Consider the following 19,438-nt stretch of genomic DNA (forward strand, 5'->3'; position numbering starts at 1 on the left):
AATATTATTAAGTATGAAAAAAGGGTAGGCATGTGAAATATTCAAGTTAAAAATCTTTGTTTGCTCAGCACAGATCAGAAGCTTTAATCTTAGTCTGTTCCATCTGTTGCGGTGGTAGGACTTTCCATCCTGTCTCTGTCCTCCAACTCTGAACGTACCGGGAGCTCCACAGACCCCTGCGCAGGCCAACACGCACCTGGTAAACACTCCCAACTTCAGCTGTCAGCTCTGAGCAGGTAGAGCAGGAACATGAATTGCCATCTTTCAAAACCCACTAAGGACACACTCTCAAGAAAAAAAAGACTGTTTCAGGATAGTTTTCCTCTTGCTCTCCATAGTTGGACACTTTTTCTTTGAATTACTGTTCTGTGTGTGATGATTTTAATTGCACTGCTGCCTGAGCCCGGGCAGTCAGTGTGTCTCCACATCCAGCCTCTGCCCTCTCCTCCTCCACTCAGGACTGAGGGAAGAACCTCTCCTCCCGTGTGTCACAGCTTTCTATTGCCTCCTGCAAAACTTTTCAGTAGAGGTGCAAATGCTTTTATAGAGAATTCAAGGATCTTCACAGCAGGTTTTTCCTTTCTCTTGTTACCTACCCAGACCCTTTGAAAAAATTAATCTTCATATCACAGTTTAAAAACAACAATCACACCTCAAGAATGATGACAATAGGTTTGATTGACATAGAGTTACCATTACCTGTTTTTCAAAGCTCTCAAGCACTCATAAATTGTTTGAAACGCACAATGTGGCTCTCAGATTTATGACAGAGTAATATGCAACAGTACAAAGTCCTCGCTAACGTTCTTTTAGAATGAACTATCTGTAGGTCCAATTCTTACTCACCCTACAGACTTAAAAACCTACTTTTTTTTCCCCAAGCTCCAACTGACAACATTTTAACACAGATTTCCTTCAGCCTAAAATGAACTACTCTGGGTCTGGCTTATTATACACTATACCTTCTTAAAACTTCATTTACCTCTCTGGCAAAAAGCTATCCTTCTCTCAAAGCTGCAGTCTTCCACCTTTAAAATATTGGCAAACAGTACATAAATAAATGCTGATGGAATGAGAAAATCCAAGTTAAGGATTGCTCTGAGTAGAACACATCAAAATTTCCATACCTCCCTAACTAACTATTTCTTATTTATTTTCCAAATAAATATCTCAACCATTCCTCTTGGTAAACAAGGTATTTGTACAGTTTTCGTCAATATTTAAATTTTACATTTACATTAATATCAAGCACTATAAAAACTTCCATAAAGAAAATGACAGGACAATCAACACACGTCTATTTCCAAAGGAATTTTGCATGAAATGGTGAATATGGTCTATAGATATTAGTCACCACTGTTCTGCTATAGGTTATAAACTTTGTATTTTTAAATACATTATATATTCAGCTTTTTTCCCTTTATTCTACAGTTTATACTCTGGATGAGCCGCACACATAAGAGCAAGCCTACTTTGAATAGTGATAATGTATTACACTGGAGCATCTCTGCTGTTTCCTGTCTAAGTGGGGTTTTTAGTTAGGGTTTGTCATTGATTACTTTTTACATATTTCCAAATCATACAGTATGCAAAGCAACAAACATGAAAATATATAGTATATGCAGCATAACATTATGTAGAGGAACTCTTGATAACGTTTCTAGTTACTACTTAGTACCTATGTTTTTCTGCCAGGTTATGGTGATAAGACCCTCTGTTATGCTTAAGGAAAAAAGAATCAAGACAAACTTACTTGATATAATAGGGCACTTTGTTATGTGAAACAGATCTCTGCCATGGAAACTGTACTGAGGCTGAGGAAAATAAAGAGAAGGTAATTATTAGAAAGCATCTGTCAAATAAAAAAAAAATCTAACTATCTTTATTTATTTTACAATTAAAACAGTTATAATAAATTAAATGGGAACAATCAAAATTTCCCAGACAACTTTCAGTAATTAGAAAATCAGCTGGAGAAAACGACAGCAATCTATCAAGATGATTCTAGGCATCTATTTGATGCCAAGCTGGAAATAAAACAAATGTGGTGATTCTACTTCAAAGGAGGATAATAAATTCTGAGCAAGCAAGCTATCCATCCAGGGAAAATGGAGACACTGGTTTTCCTACCTCCACAGAATTATTATCAGTTTAAGCTTTGAAAATGAATGCTTTCACCTCTATAATTAATGCTCTGCAACAGAACAAAAAGGAGAAATATCAACCTTATTTTTATTAGTTACCAAGCTTGGCTCCTATTTGCAACTCAAATTAATATCTATTAACACTGTATGACCAACCAAAAAAAAGGCATTAAAACCTGTCTTTGCACTCCTTGCTGAACAGCGGTAATCTTTGCAGAATTTATGCAAGTCTGATATACCAACAGATATTATCCATAACATCAAGAAGTCTCCTGCACACTGAGCTGCAAAAGGCATCAAGTCATGACACTACAACTCTGCTTATCTAAAGATCCCAGGAGATAAAAGGGGAAAAAATGTTCAGGCCAACAGGACTGCTGGTGCACAACTTACAAGTAGCTATTTACGAAAGAACCATAGGTATGTATATGTCACATCAGAAATTACCAGACTAGTGCCTAGTTAATTAGGGTTTTATCACAGAAGAAACCCACTTCACTAGATTCACTGCAGAAGCAGAGATTGAAAGAACAGGTAGGAATAACTGATCATCATGATGGGATGAATTTGTACTGTACACATATGCCAAGCCTTCCAAGACAGAGTGATTACTCTTAGGTGTTAAACCCCCTGTTTAAAAACCTGGTGAAATGAGACACAGCTTTGATCCACATTGGATCTCAAGTAATTGAACTCTCAATTAATGTAATTTTCTGCAAGTATGGCCCACTTTAGAGCTCATCCATCTTTGGAAAAAAAACCAAAAACCAAAAAACATTTGAAAGTATCTCTCTCCTCTTCCCCTAAGACCTCTCAAGGCTGCAGCAAAGACTTAACAAGCCATGTAAGCCCCATAGGCTGGTGCTGCTGCGGAGAGAGGGAGGTCTCGCCCCGCTCCCAGCCGGCTGTTCCCTCAGCAGTTTAAAGGCTGTGACCTCCTCCTGGACCACACAAAATATCATGGGTTATAATTTAAGAAACATTCATGTACTGAAAGTCAGATTAACTGGGAGGAATATTTGGGAAACTACAGGAAGCAAGTAAACCACATTATTCACTGGAAAAAACAGAGAAAATTCCGTATCACTATTTAAAGAAGAAAATAACATTTGCAATAAAGAGGTAGGTAGTTACTGGGTAAAGAAAAAACACAGTAAAGGCTAAATGTTCAAATAGAGGTAGTTAACTAAAAAATAATCCTTAAGCATTCATAACTCTGAAAAAAAAGAAAAAAAAATAAATCAACCAGATAGGTGAAGGTGGCCAGCAGCTTTAGAGTTTCATTCTTTAGTGCAATTTGGCCCCTATGGTGGCTCCAGTACAACTACACTAATTATGTCAGCTAACTAAGAAGAAAAATCTGGCCACAGTTTGCTTAGGTACAATTTATGTGCTATGACAGACTATAGATATTTTGCACTGACACAGATTGGGACTAAACAACATAATAAATTAAATTGTTAATTACTATGGCTGAAGTCACACTATTTATTTGGAAACAACCTTTCTAAAAACATTGCCAGTTCTCTGCTGAGCGAAACTCTGCAGAATAAGATTCCTATTCTTTTTTTAAAATCAGTTTCTCGATGAAAACTGAACAGAGTAGTTATCAATTCTGGCACTCGCTAGCAGGCCTGCAGATATTAGTAAGGCTGGACACCACTCAAGAGATGCTTTGAGCAGGCCACTTGAAGAAAGCATATAAGAAACACAACAAAGAGAAGTGCACCTTGGGCCTTAGGAAATAAATGAATTACAGAAAAAGCAAGTTATTGTTTCTAAAGGCAGGAGACAGCAAAACAGCATTTTTGCAGAGAATAACAAATTCTTCATCTTTATCCATATTAGGGATTTGTAAAATTTACTGATCAGTAACCAACTTGCAAGGATCTTACTTTCCATCTCAAAAGCACTAAAAAAAGGAGCAATTAAGTTCAGCCTAATACTGATGGGAGGGGAAAAATAGCTCAGAAAAGAGAGGGATCATAGATTGTGATGTACTAATACTCCTTTATCTCAGCCTCCTACTTTAGGACATTTTAGGAAGGGCCAATGTCATAGTGTTTGCTACACTTCAAAAATATTCTGAAGCGCTTTCTTAGCAACGGTCTGGATGAATCCATGTAACTGATGTTCCAAGAACTCCAACAGCAGTATTAAATGCTGCACTGTGTCTTTTTAGTAAAGAAACGTTACTAGCCACCGCAGAGGTGAAACCACTGGATTAAGATGGCTGGAATTGGGGTACTAGATAACCTCATCTAGGCTCCCTTTCCCATGAAAGGTTGGACCAGATGATCCTTTGAGGTCCTTTCCAACCTGGGCTATTCTATGATTCTATGAATTTGATGAACGGGTAGAAATAGGTGTTTTACTAGCATGAATTACTGATTAAATGACAACTGGGAGCTAGTCAGCTGAAAATGGTGTGATGGCAAGCTATAGTCTCTTGTTAGAATTTGGAGGAAGAGTAACAGGTAGGTGAGGTAAATTTAAAATAGCTGCTGTCAAATGAGCACAGATAAAAGCCTCCCCTCTAATTCAGAAGTGCAACTTTGGAGATAAATATTTGCATGAGACATACATATCATAATCTCAGTTCTAGGAGTCTGAGGTTATTTTATTCAGACTATCGCTCTACTTGTTCCTCACAGCTAGAAGTCATTTATGGCTGCTAAAAAGGTTTGAAAAATTTGATTTAGAATACGCACTATTTCAACCTGTCAGGATAAAACCTTCATTTTTCCAGATTTAATGATTTTTTTATTACTTTCCTTTTGAAGTTACTGTCCCTGACTTTCGTTTAACAGACTTTATATAAAGTTGTAGGTATTAAGTTCTGTACCTCTGTCTAGTTCAAGCTCTTAAACCAGATTTTTTTTTAAAAGAAGATTTTGCTGTAGTTTGTGTGGAGAAGAAGATTGATTGTTTTTAACAAATAATTTAAATGGATAACTGCATATTATTTGGTTTTGCAAGACTGTGGTACTTGGCTATAGCTCTTTGCGGTATCTACCAACATGCCTTCTGGAAGCTTTCACTTCTTGACTTTTATATGTAATGTAAACTGAATGTCCCCTAAGCCTGGAGAAGATGCCCTAAGGAAGGCTGAGGCATGCTGATAACGCTCTGCGTCGTCTCTTTGGACATAATTCTATGAACATTTTATCCAGCAACAAAGCCAGTTCACCACTCAGTCCTGTAAATGCAATTATTTGTTGTGGCATGCGGTAAGCCAAATCAAGGAAAAGATCCACGTCAAAGTAAACAAAACCAGCCTACCTTGCCTAGTAGCCTTCCTAGTTTTACATGTGGACTCTTTCACTGATTCTTCTCCCCACCACCACCCCAGATCAGTTACCTCAACATTTGCATTGGTCCAGGTGAGGAGAGGTGAACAGCTTTAACAGTGACACAGGAGTGAAGTCAGGAACTTCTCAAAACAGCTAGAGTAGGGGAAACTGCATCTTCTCTATGTTGCTTCCTAGTCTGTTTTAATTATACAGACTAGACTGACTACTCTCCCAAACAGGTAATCTGGTGTTCTTCAACAGTGCCAAAAGTACCACTCTATCTATATTCTTTGCAGCAAATTATTACATAGGTGTACTGTCCAGGTCAAGGTTACAAGTTTGAGATTGGAAGGGCTACAAAACCACTGTGGCCACACTATGCAATACTTCTAATGGGGTTTAAAGATTAAAACAAACAAACAAAAAATCACATACTTTGAAAGGTATGTTTGTTTGTTCTGTCAATTTTAAAAAAGGACAAAGTGGCTCCAGAAATCATTATTTTGCATAACAGCTGTAATATTTTAAATACACTGCATCTTGTTTACCATGATGTTTACTGAAAAACTAGTCATCAATTTAAAATAAGAACACAGTTGTCATATAACTCAAGAAGAAATCAAGATTCATTTATTGTTTTAAATTATATTAGTTGTTTAGCTATAGAGTAATATACAGCACTTGAGAATCTTTGGGACAGAGCTGTTCATTTTTATGTTCACTTCTCAACTCCTGCAATAATTTTATCTTTATTATTGAAGCCCTCAGTTAAAAACTGGAGAGCTGATTGTGTTAACACTTTGTATCATGAGCTCTGATGGTGGTAGATAGGCTAGATCATCAGAAAATCAGCATGGATCTTGATATCACAACCTATCTATCAGTAACAAATAAGTCAAATGAGTACAAGGGAGCAAAAGCATCTGCTTTTGCCCTTTTAGTATATGGGAGATTGTAGGCTTACATCTCTAAAATTTTCACAACATAGAAAAAGATGCAAGGATGGGTCTCAAGAGGAAATGACGCAGGTTTGCTTTCCCCACCCTTTTACTTGAAGTTTCAGGAATGTATGACATGAAGCCTTTAATGAAAAGAAAAATCCAGGCAGCTCTTCCTTTGTGTCATCCCGCCAAGTGTGGAAGCAAAAGGAAACTGAGAAAAGAGGTAGCAGGGATGAGAAGATGTGGTTATGAACATAAAGATTCTGGAACAGCCACAGGTCAGACCTTGCAGCAAACAGAGGACAAAGAATAAAGCAACCAGGGGTACAACCGTAACTCAGCAAGATATTAGGGATTCCTGAGGGAAGCACGCCAGTGAGAATGTCCGTGGAGTTATGAAGATGAAACACCCCTACTAAAAAAGGGAGGTGGACAACAATGTGGAAGAGGAACTTCCTGTTCTTCAAGCCATAGGGAAACCTGGAATATAGAGCAGTCAGTATTTGAGAAAGCCATCATATGTCACATGCATCTATTAATTCAAAGAACTTACTGGAAAGAAAGTGCTGCGATGCAGGCCCAAAATCTCGGTGTGCCTCCTGTAACTGTTTAAGGCGATCCTCTACAGACATCTACACATAAACACAGATACACAACATTTACATGGCATTTACTCTGTAACACCAGGGCCACTATAATAAAAACACTTTTGTATATTCATTTTTAGTGAAATAAATTTGTCTGTGTGTCATAGAGCTTATTTGACATCCAGCTTTTCACGGCTACTTTTTTTTCTTTCATTGACTTGATGAAAGTCATGTTCATATCTTGCAGCGTTCTTGTGCGAATACTGCAGATCAGTAATGGACAATAGTGGTTTCAACGGTGACTGTAGACAACTGCTGAAGTTTCTGACCTCCTCCCAACCCTTCCATTGTCCAAATTTCCATAATAAGCAGGTCTGAGTTTGATTGTATTGATCTCACAGCTGCTTTTCCAGCATGGAATCATTTTGGAAGATATCACTTCACTGGCTGACATGACTCCTTTCTGGTTTATTAATTGAAACTGCACTAGCACACCCAGCAGCAGTTTGGCTGCTTAGTTAACTCGATTTGGGAGGACACAACAACAAAAAAATCCAAAGCAAAACAAACCAAACAAAAAAAAGAAACCCACCACCAAATTAGATTAGGAAAGGGAAGGACTGATATGACACATTAATAGTTTTGCCTCTCAGGAGCAACTGATTCAAAACTACTAGCGCAGAAGCCGATGCCTGGGTTTTGAACGTTCAGTCCCACTGCCCTCAGATAGAGAGGCAACAGATCCTCCGTCCTTCCATCAATTCTTTCAGACACTTAATAGCACCCTTGGAAACCAGGTAAAGAAATAAATAGCAACTGATTCATAATAAGTATTTCCTGCCAAAAGAGAGTGAGAAAATGCAGAAATTGATAAATGAACTTTAACTGATGTAAGAAATTTCATTAAACCATTCACTGTGAAACTGCATGAGTTTCAACTGTAATCAGGCACATCGATTTACCTTTCTCAGACCATTTAAGTACAATAATCATAACTAAGCAATATCAATCTCTCTCACAGCATATCCTCTTCCGTTGTATAATGCTAAATGTGCTATTGCTCACATCTTGTTATAGCTCTACTAATACTTAAGTCACTTTAAGTGAAATTCCCTGCAGAAACTGAACATTCAAAACCAAAATAAAACAGCTTTCACAGGAGCTGGAAACACAACAGAAATTTGTACACCAGTTTGCAGTAACAATGATTTATGCAGTAAAAATACTGCCATAAGACATACAAAAAAAGCATGCAGCAATAGTCCCACTAGTATCCAGAGATTAATGCAGTCTCCTGAATGAGTAAATTGCTGACACAGCTTGAAAGGAAAAGTTTTTGGTCAAGCCACAGAAGGAAAGACAACTCCCTTTGTTGCTTTAGTACCACTATAATAACACCTTAAAGATAGAAATAATGAAAAAATGGTAATAATGCATCTTTTAAGAGAACAGAACAGTGAAAAGCATCCCTCCCCCCCACCTACTGCACACATTCAGAAGAATACCTGTAAAAGTTTCCACCGCATATTAAGATCATCCAGTTGACGAGACATCTTTAATGATGGATAAAGGTCAAGTGGAGACAGCTGACTGGACAAATCATTCACTGTTTTAACTTTCAAGTTGATGGGAGCAATTTCTTCTCTAAAAGCCTAGAAGAATAAGAAGTATACAATTATGCTTAATGGACATCTGAGCAGCACAAAAGTCACCGTAAACTCAACATGGTGCCAACTTGCCCAATGTGGCAGCTTATCCAAAACAACTATACATAACTCTCAGTTCTCCAGCAAAGAAAGTTCACTCATTTCAATATTCTTAACTCCTTTATATCCATCTTTAAAGAAAAACAGTATGAAATTTACCCAAATGCCTATATCCAAATTGTGCCCCTAAAACAATTTAAATAAGGTTTTTAGTTGTGCCATATGGCTTTAGACCTTTTCTTTCCAAAAAGAAATACACAATGCTCTAACAGGAGCTTTAACAGTATATAGCCTGCCAAGTGCTCTGAAGAAATGTGTTCAGTAACTACAGTTTTACAGTATTAAGCAGCTGACAAAAATTCAATTTAAAAACTATTATTGAATTAGCAAAGCATGAAGGAATGTATCTTCTAAGGAAAAGTTGTACAATGTTTTACCTGATTAGAACTGTAGAGTAAAACTATTACAATGATTAAAAAGAAGAAGGTTTATTGAATCAAATGGAACTAAATACAGTATTAAGACAAAATTGATGCAAGTTTTAGTTACAGTTGAAAAGATGCATCAAATGTCTTTCTTGCTGTGAGCAGTTAATTGTTCAATCCTATAAACGGCTTGATTAAATGTCATGAAACAAGCCAAAAACAACTGGAAAAAAGGTTTTCTTTGGACAATTAAATTATTTACCTCCCTTCAAAATCTCTCTCATCAGGCCCAGGAACAGAAGGCACCTATTGGCAAGAAAGAAGCGTTTGGCTTCTGGACCAGCAGCAGGCCCGTATTACTTCAGCAGACATTTCAGTTTTTCCACAACAATGAAAATCTAAAAGACTTTGCTTCACTCTTCTTTACAGAAAAAGCCATCAAGGTATGATAAATCGCTTAACATGAAAACAAAGAGCTATTCAACATCAGCATCTTAGTGCTTGCTTTAGTATCTATATTAAAATGTAAGAAAGGGAGGAGATGCATTACTCAAATCAACAGCAGTCTGGATATAAATCAGCTTTGACTGCCTTTGTTTTAAAGATTTTGGTTCCATTAAACCTGAAGATAACAACAAAATTTGGAGAATGCAGATGCTTACACTGATATATGTGAAATAATGCAGTCCTGTGTTAATTGCATGTGAGTCCACAGGCTGTGTATACATAGAGAAAGTATTTGCAGAAAATTGGTTGCAACCCATGGCCTTCATTCTTCTGACACCAGTGTCCCATGCTGAAGACATGGATGGTCAGGTACATGGCCCCAGGGTCCTCTAATGTTTTACCATATTCATTCTTGAGCTTAAAAACTGAAAAGTTGCGTTTGTGAAACAGAAGCTTGGTGATAACTGCTAAATTTGCCTGAAATAGCAATTTCCTCTACCTACAAGTGCATACCCACATGTTCTGGAATCCCTGATATTCAGGCACTCCCCCAAGCATTGTGCTGTTTCCAGTCAGCTTTCTTGGACAATGGTAGTTATCGGAAGGTATTCCTTCTTTGGGGAGCTCTGCATTACTGGGTCCCTACCCAACCCATGCAGCTAAGCAAGGGACAACTACTACCCGTCATGAGCAGCCATGCCTTGGGGTGCTGAGCCCTGCAGGAGTGGCCAGGAACCCTGGCTGCAAGATCTGGTATTCCCATGAGAACATTATACCACAGTATGTGTTCTTCACTTTGAAATAATCCTGAAGAGAAGCCAGGCTAAAGTAAAAGCACATACAAATTTTCACTCATACAAGCTAGACTAGACATTAGACGTGTGAAGTTTGTGAAAGTTAAGGAATGGATATTAAATCTATGTATATACTTCTGTATGACTGAAAGAGCTCCAAATTTTTTCTAAGAAGAAAGCTATACACGATGGCCAAACAGATCTGACAGCTCACCACTACAGAAAAGAGGGGAGCCTGTTGTTAACTGCTGGGATGATACCTGACTCAGCTCACTCATACTCCAGTGCCTAGGCAAAGTTCCAAACACAACCATGGCCTATCTGTGGATTAGACAGTATTTCTAGGAGGAAAATATTTAAATCCTATAACACAATTTTTTTCATTTAATGAATGTTATATTCTGCACATATCTGTAGCTTGCTGATCACATGTGCTTACACAATCACAGCTGACACAGCAAATGTGGCACGGTACTGGACTTTCTTTGAGACCTCAGATCTAGTCTTTAAAGAGCACTTTAAACTGTACATAAGAATTTAAGTATACAGTGCATATGTAACTAACATGACTAGGAGTAGAAGAATGGAGGGGTCTGAGTCTCACACAGGCTAAATATTCCCCAGGAGTTCCACACTTACTGTAGTTTTCTCAATGTGATCTGGTAATGAATCTATGAGCAAGTCTCCCACAGCTCTCCAGCCATTCCTCACATTTTCAGCCTCCTTCAAGTCAGCATCGAGGTCATCCATGGCACACTGCAAGTCTTTCAGTTTTTCCAATGCTTTGTCCACTTGCTTCTGCCAGATACTGGCACTGACATTTAGGTTCTCCCATTTCTCTTTTACCTCTGATGACTGCTTACGCATCGCTTTGGCAATCCTCATGGCTTTCTCCTCAGGGGTCAACTCTGCAGAGGTAAAGAAAAGTTACACTGTTTATTTTTTCTCTTATTCATGTCTAGTTAAACAGACAGTATTCCTGAGGTACACGCTAAAGACAGTCAGTAAGTCCAGAGTCAACTGATAATTTATTTCAGCAGGTACAAGGTAGAAGAAAGTCCACCTCGCCAGAACTGAAATAAACCTTAATCACTCCTGATGACAAAATGAAGCTTGATCAGAAGACAGGAAACTGTTCCTGTCTTCCACGTATTATGATATCTGCAAAGCAAAGGCAGCTTACTGCTGATTTGTTATTTTTGGAGGCAGAAAGGGAGGAAATAAAAGATCATTCTTCCCTACTGGAAACTGGGATAGCAATAGGGAATCTGGAGATGATTTCATGTAGAAAGAACAAGAACAGTGCTTTGTTCCTGGATCCCTTACCCCCAGAATGTCTCTTCTCTTCCTATTTGTTAGCAAAACCCAAGGTGTACTGAGTACCGTGTGGTGAGTGGTTCTGCAGCTCTATATCCATGTTTCTGTGTTAACACCTAAGTCCTAAAAGGCTGCTTTAAATAAGTTTGGAAACTGTAAAAATGTTCAATGAACCTGTTGGCTGAAAAAGAGCCAAGCTTATATTGAACTATTTCTCACAAATTTCAGGCCTACGTGTCTAAATTCCACACAACCCACCACGACGGAAATCCCATTGATGTTAGCAAAGACCAGGTGCCATTGAATAAACATAGCCAAAGTGGGCACACACACAACCTCAGGATGTAGTCACAGATGATGATACTGATTATTTCAATTTAAATTATTTAAATGCCCAGTCTCTGGTAAGTCTGCAAGACATTGGACAGAGCTCCACACCACAGACATGCCTCAGTCCTCTTTGACAACAAGAGTTGAGTCAGCTGGTGGCTTATCGCTTCTCCACAACAGATGATTTCTGCAAACCAGTCAGGTGGTCTATCAAGAAGAGAATATGCTGCCTTTCCCAGGTCTTCAATTTGACACTGAGTAAGACCCTAACAGTCAGAAAGCTAAGAAGAAAACCCTAAGACATCCCCAGCATGTCCTGCCATCTACTGCTCAGAGGGGCCTTGCTGAAAAACTCAGGGGTAGCTTCCTTCACTAGGGAAGAGTTGCTTCAGAGTAATGACAAACAAACAAAGCCGGTCTCAGAGGACTCCCCTTCTACCTAACAACCTTGTGGTTTCTACAGGCAGAGAAGCAAGCAGAAGAAACTTGCTATAATGCAGAAACCAGAGAACAAGAGAGAGGAAAGATGTGGCATACACCAAAACTAAGCCAACTGACCTCCTATTCACTCCTATATAAAACCCTTGGAAAAGGTTTATCACAGTATTCTTGTGATTAAAATTCAAGTGTTGTCTATGACTAAATTATACACAATCATGCAAAGATGAAAGCACTGCTTTTGTTAGAAGTCAAACGAGACATACAATCTTCCATTTAGTGATGTACTCTTTAAAATCATCATAACTGACTAAGCATGGAGTTGCTAACTTGGGGTAGGAGGGCGAGAGGGGAACACAGAAAAAGTGGGAGGAGGAAGCTTTTTGCCATTCAAAGGCTAGGTGAATGTCAAAGTAAATGCACAGTTATGGTCGCAAAAGTTCTCCTACTATGCCTCTGGTGATGCAACCATTGTTCCATATCACCCAATACTTGCGCACTGCAAATAGATCATTAGAATACATTCAATTTGCTGCTGAGAAAAGCAGACACATTTTTCCCAGATGTAAAAGTAACAGGGAGTTGGTTGGATCAAAAACAGAGAGAATTCCACTTTTTTTTTCTTTTTTAAAGTTTTGTTCAAATCTTGTTAGCCCGTATTAGTCTTGATACATGCTAGACTACAAATACTAGAAGAGCACATACGGGGGGACACAATGCTGCCAAACGACCAGATGTTGCCCAAAAGTGCAAGGTAACTCGCTAAGAAGTGGTTAGGTAGGAGAAAAAAGTGCCACCAATGGTAACCAAAGGACAATCAACAAGAGTCAACACCACCAAAGGACAATCAACAAGAGTCAACACCACCAAAGGAAGGGACACAAATACCTAGGCTATAGGTTGCAGAGCATGTTTTGACTTCTAGAATTAGAAAAGCTCTTTTAAAAAACAGAGAGTCATTTGAAGAAAGAGTGGAACTGAGACGGATAAAAGAAATTTTGAGCTTATTGATATAGTTCAGTGACTTGCTGGGTGTCATAAGCTATCACATGAGAGCACTGCTCATGTGCTCTCTGCCTGCAAAGGCAGATGCTAGCCAGACTTAGGGATACCGCAATGGCAAAAGAGGAATTCGGGGAGGAATAGTTGTGACAAAAACCTTAACTAGATTCGAAGGGATATAAATTATGTACGTAGCTCTGGGATATAGAGACACGGCAGTAATCCACAATTGGCAATATTGACAGACCAGAATAAAGATGAAGACCAAAGATAGGCTGTGATAAGTTGTACCTCGTCTCTGGAATTCCAGCAATTCGCATTAGAATAAACTGCATCATAGGACAACACAGTTCTGGGATGATCTTTACCCCAAGCTTTACAATAGATTTTCAAAAAAGGAGAAGAAATAAAGTGTAAGTTCTAAGCAAAATACCCTTTCAGATAAAACCTGTTGTTTTAAACGAAAAACAATGGCTACGAATTGCGTACATAAAGATATCAAAGTTGGTACTGGAAGTCATTTTGGAATTACTTGCTATTAACAATAATAATAATAATAATATACCATTGATGAATGAATGAGTGAGAATCCACTACAGTCTGGTGACAATCTAGAAGCCAAGCTAAATTGCAGCATGCAGGAAAGTTGCACCTAGTGGCAGACTTGAGTCTCATAGGGTACCTCATATGTTGAGGTATCCTATGTTATAACTATAGGTTGAGGATAACCAGGCCTCAGGATTAAAAACTGCAGAACTTTAAGTAAGGATTAAGGGAGCACTTAGAGTTGGAACACTTTGCACAAGGAAAGGGAATACTGAGCTTCATTGAAAGGTAACAGAAAATTGCAGACTCAGTGGAGGAAGCCTCCTCTGTTGGCATCTTGAACACATGAATATAGGGGACATTACACCCAGAAACTGGACTTAGTTACATATATGCAAAGCTGCAATGTGCCATTTTTACCCTACATCATGTGCTTGTATCATCCTTGACCTGTTATCAGAGACAAAACCTACCAATTCTGTGTAAAAGAGTAGAAAGTTGGAAAGGCTTAGCAGTTCTAAACTAGATTATTAGTAGTTCATTTAAAATGATCAGTCACTTGACAAGGAACATGCCAAAAGCTTTAGTAAGAGCTGAAAATCTAGCAAAACCTTTTGATTGTCCATAAACATACTGACACAGCAGATTCAATGAGTACTTCTCGTTCCAGTAGAATCAATAAGGAAAAAAGCAGCTGTAGCAATAAATGGGAATAGAAGAGGGGAACAACAGCCTGACTTTATTTGTCTGGCCAGCTGAAACAAGGCAGCGTTACTCATGACAGACTAGTCACATATTTTGGGAGGAAAAAAATTCCAGATTGACTGGGGTGATGCAGAATTGAAAAGTGAAACATCTTTTAAGACCATTTGTCAAACCAGTGTCATTGTGCAAGGGTGTCTGCCGCATATTTTATTTGAAAAATATTAATTCATTGCAAGACTGCTTTATTCTGCAAGAGCCTTGGAAGTGCTTGTAAACTTGCCCTAAAAAGACATTTACTAGGGAAATAAAGCAAGACATACGTTTTTATGAGCTATAAAACCATTCAGCATCTATTCATTTAAGAGAGAAATACATCTTGTATAACTTCATGTTTTCTATCATGAACCTCCAACTTATTAATTACTGTTTTTCAAGCAGATAACACATTCTCCAAGACACTGGTTGCATAGCATAGAATTGTAATCCTCAAAAAAATGTCTTAACAGTGAGAACTTTCTTCTATGACTTTGGAATTCCTTTCACCAGTCTGTCATTATACACGCTGGCAGAGTTCCTTTTCGCTGTGAAAAAACACTACAAAGTGGTTGTTGCTTTTTTGTCCCCGCTTAATATAAAGTCTTCTCGATGACCAACTTCCCCCCTTTTTTAAAAAATGGAACTTATTACATTATCTCCACTTCAGCAGCTGCTCAGAAAGTAAGAAAAGCCTATATTCACTGGACCATCTGTTTACCAGAGAGGAAAGATATGAACTGACCTTGCAGTCAGGGAGAAAGAGCAGCAAAAAAAAGTCTGCTTCTGTAGTGGAAAAAACCCTGATTTTAATAATCATTTTTTTTCACAAACAAAGCAATGAAAGCACCAACACCTTTTCCGTGTCTCCAGCAGAGACAGAGTGCCATGGAAGGAAAACTTTCAAGCCTGAACTTTATAGCACCTTACGTGCTTGTATATGTGGTGAATACTTACTCAGGAAAGTTATCAATGAAGAAAATTCTTCTTGCTTAAGAATTTTAGATCTCAAACTATTCCTGACTCTAGCAGTTTTGACTTGACTCTAAGCAACTTTGCTTGATCTTCATTATGTGGACTTGAACCAGATATCTCTTTCCATCCTGCCACAACTACATTAATTTCCTTTCACTGTTGCTATATTCTTAATAAAATATACTAGAACGGGAGCTGACTTCATGCCCCTCCCTCTCCCATTATGTCGAACATTGTCTCTTCCTTGGTTCAGTCAATCTTTGCAGCAAAAACCAATGGGTGACACAGCACTGTAATCATTATGAACGCTTTCAGAGCTTTTGAACAGAAACAATGGTACATTGTCAAACTCCTGAGCAGAAGAACCAAAAGCAGTGCTATCGTTGCATGATGAAGTCTTTAGCATTGCTCCAGAGAAAGCATTCTCTGGGTTTCTGACAATCTGCACAGAAAACTTTGTTCTGATGGGATGGGAATAGGAAGTTTAAAGAATAAACAACTGGTTAACATGGAAACATAGCAATTAGTCAGACTCCAATCACTCAACCATGCAAGCATGCCACCTTCTTCTCCTATTCAAATATCTATTGCATGTGTCATTAAAACAAAGAAAAAGCACAATCATTTTCATCTTAGCCCATTTAGGTTTTCTTCTATCAAAACTGAAAGCTCTTCAAACCAAAGAAATATAATTAAATAAAGAGTGAATGAAGAAAGTCTCAGCAGGATAAAAGACAAATTACCTTTGGTCTGCAGAAGACAGAAATGCAAAAGAAGAGAAGATTAAAGCTGTTAACCTCATGTATGATGAATACTTCTGGAAAGGGCCTAGAGTATGGGCTCTGAATAAAGACAAATGAGAACAATGCTGGCAAATATACATATCCTTTAATAATGGTTGTTGGTATTTTCCAGTGGGTGCTGGTGAGAAAGACACAGAAGGATGAAACTAAGAGAAAACAGCTTCTAGTTAAAAGAGATAATTAAGCCATCCCATAGCATCTATCTCCAGAAAACTAAAGAGTACAGCAGTTCTGAGAACCATGCATTTATCCAGCATAACCAGCATAATTTATCAATATAATCCAAACACATCTAATATTTTTCAGTAAAACCAAGCCACCATTTTGTAATAAATGGTGTGATCCAAAGCAAGTTCACAATACTTTTACACAGTGGAAGCCCAAAGTTTGTGTTGCTCCAGGAACACAAATGAGGTATGAATTCTCGTTTATTTTGTGGCAGTCTGCTCCTGCCACAAAACCAGAAAAATCCAGATATAACAGTACTGCTATAGCATCACCAAGCTACTATATCTTCTTCCAATTCTTGTTGAAGGGAGAGTACTAATGGAGAAGACTATCACTGCTGTATCCCAGTTACTCTAGGTAAGCAAGGAATTAATCCTATGTTTCTTTCCAAAGCACTGCGACTGCAAATTGCAACAGGCCTTTTATTTCTTCCAAAGATCAATAAAGATCTTTTTCTGGCACAGCACATATGACAGGTAGCTCCTCAGCAAGGCTGCAGGAGACAGATATACATCCCTTAACAGCATTTCAAAACAAAACAAAGGCATCTATTTTATTCTAAAACAATACAAAACCAGAAAATAAAGACAAGTCAGGCAGCACAAAAATAAGGCTCCCTGACTTGATGCCATATTACAACAACAACACAGGACTTTAAAACATCCATGTCCTGAACTTTTTTGAACCTTTTAAGCGAGTTTCCTCAGTCTGTTTTCTCCTCTAAACACTTTTTGTTTATTATTCTGCAATTTCCAATTTGCTTTCTTGAGACTCATTTACAATGTTTTTGAGCTACGTCTGCTCCACAGTGTAAGACAGGAGCAAGGTCCTAATCTTTGTCATCCATCAGTCATCCGTATTGGTAGTAGCGTAACTGAGAATTCTCTTGCAGACAAAGCTTTGCTGGTTTCTGGAGTCTTTAAAGCAAGGCAAACAATTAAACTTTAAGACCATGGCTTCCACCTGGGAAGCACCCTGTGTTTCAGCTAAAACTGGGCCATAACATAGCATACAGGTCAAGAACAAATATAACTCCGCTTATAGCCTGAGGTCCTCATGGTTAAAAAAACCCAATAATAAAATTAGCCACTATAGCCTCAGGCTAGCCTGTTTCCAATACTCAGCTGTTAAAAATTCAGGCTTAACACTCCTCTAAGTTTGCACTGCACACCACTCAGCAAACAAAAACAACTTCCTTGAACTTTACTAATATGACTCCAAGCAGGCAACCACGAAGACTCTACAGGAAGAAATTCAAGGCTCTGCCCAGGTGGACGAAACTTGTAGGGTGGCTAAGAGATCTGTTTGAAAAGGAGAGAGATACCTAGTTTGAGATTCTCTCATGGGTAACCACACATTTCTCTAATCTTATGAAGAAACTCTCAAAAGTCACAAGTGAATGAGCTCCAACTAAAACAGAGGCAGCAATGTTCAAAATAGTGTAAGTAGTTTCTGGGCATGATTCTGCTGAACTCCAGTGAGCCATACCCTCTTCATTCTCCTAAGCACTTCTAATTTTCAGACTCAAGACTTCATATTCAGCCCAGATGCACAGCAGAGAACAAAAACTATTCCAGTGGTGTGTGATAGCTAGTGGACAGGCACAAATGGTTGGGAGTAGAAACGCTGCCTGCTATAAACATTAGAAAACAGTAAATTGCCTACTTCCAGTAAGATCTTCCTTGCTAAGAGGAAAAATTATAGCAGATAATTTATCTGAATGTGTTCAGTGGTAGGAAGCAAAGAAGTTCAACTTTTATTTATGTCTGAAACTGGTGAATATGTTGTGGGTCTACAAGTTTAAATAAAGTATACGCATATAATTCACTGATACCTATTAATATATTTCTCTTATAACACAGTTGTGATTTATGGGGGTTTCTACACTTTCAATTAAGAGGAGATAACAGATGGTAAATACTTAATTTTAAATGATGTGTTTATGACAACAACCTTTGCTACCAAATAACAGCATCCAAAGCTAGGAATTTGATTGCTGTAAGAAAACTAGAAGCTACTGAAGTACTTCGACAATACCACAGGCTCCTGGAAACATTCGCTACTGCAGTGAGAATCAGCGTAGTGGCCCGCGGTAATTTGCGAGGATGTTAGTTTATGTTATCTTCTAAAAAAATTATCTCCACTCCCTCACAGCATCAGTGGAATTTTAAGGACAGAATTTCAGCAAAGCTGTATCATTGGTTCATAGAACCCTGAGGACAGAAAATATTATTTCTGCTTTCCTTTGTGTTTCCCATGGCCTGTAACGCTATTAACAGTACAGGAATCTAAGTCGTCAACTGTAACTATGCCATAGAGAAATATAATTAATATATTTAGATCTAAGTTTTCTCCTGTACCATAGACAAGTGACAGCAAAGCTAAAAATGTAAGCATTTCCACTTTCCTTATCCTGTCCATCGATAAAATTCAGCAGCTGGCCTGCTGGTTTATCAATCAGCTCCACTCAGATGCTGAAGCGCTCAAAGGCAAGAAGAATGTGAAGCTTGCTTTTTTTGTGATGGGGCCTCCCTACAGAAACATGGCAAAACAAAATCAGAAGAAAAGAAAGACAGATAGGAGGTAAAATTAACTCAGAATGAAGTTTCTTGGAAGCTGACACAATGTGTTTGAATGTGCCATGTGCCAGTCACTACGTGGTACAGTAGAAGACCAACACAAGATGCATAAGGCAAACATGGGGAAGAAGAAACCAAGGCTTGC

General features: G+C 38.3%; 1 protein-coding gene across 6 annotated transcripts in view; it reads right to left on the reverse strand.

Annotated features, from left to right (window-relative positions):
* Positions 1-19,438, reverse strand: part of UTRN (utrophin) — a 389,659-nt gene that overhangs the window by 76,304 nt on the left and 293,917 nt on the right. For all 6 annotated transcript variants that reach the window (XM_054819386.1, XM_054819387.1, XM_054819385.1 and 3 more), the window contains 4 exons: positions 10,977-11,245; positions 8,471-8,617; positions 6,932-7,010; positions 1,754-1,814 (listed from right to left, as the gene is read on the reverse strand). In XM_054819386.1, coding sequence (XP_054675361.1) covers positions 1,754-1,814; positions 6,932-7,010; positions 8,471-8,617; positions 10,977-11,245 — 556 coding nt within the window. The remainder of the gene's footprint in view (positions 1-1,753; positions 1,815-6,931; positions 7,011-8,470; positions 8,618-10,976; positions 11,246-19,438) is intronic.

Source organism: Grus americana, chromosome 3 (genome assembly GCF_028858705.1).
Source record: "Grus americana isolate bGruAme1 chromosome 3, bGruAme1.mat, whole genome shotgun sequence".
NCBI lineage: Eukaryota > Metazoa > Chordata > Aves > Gruiformes > Gruidae > Grus > Grus americana.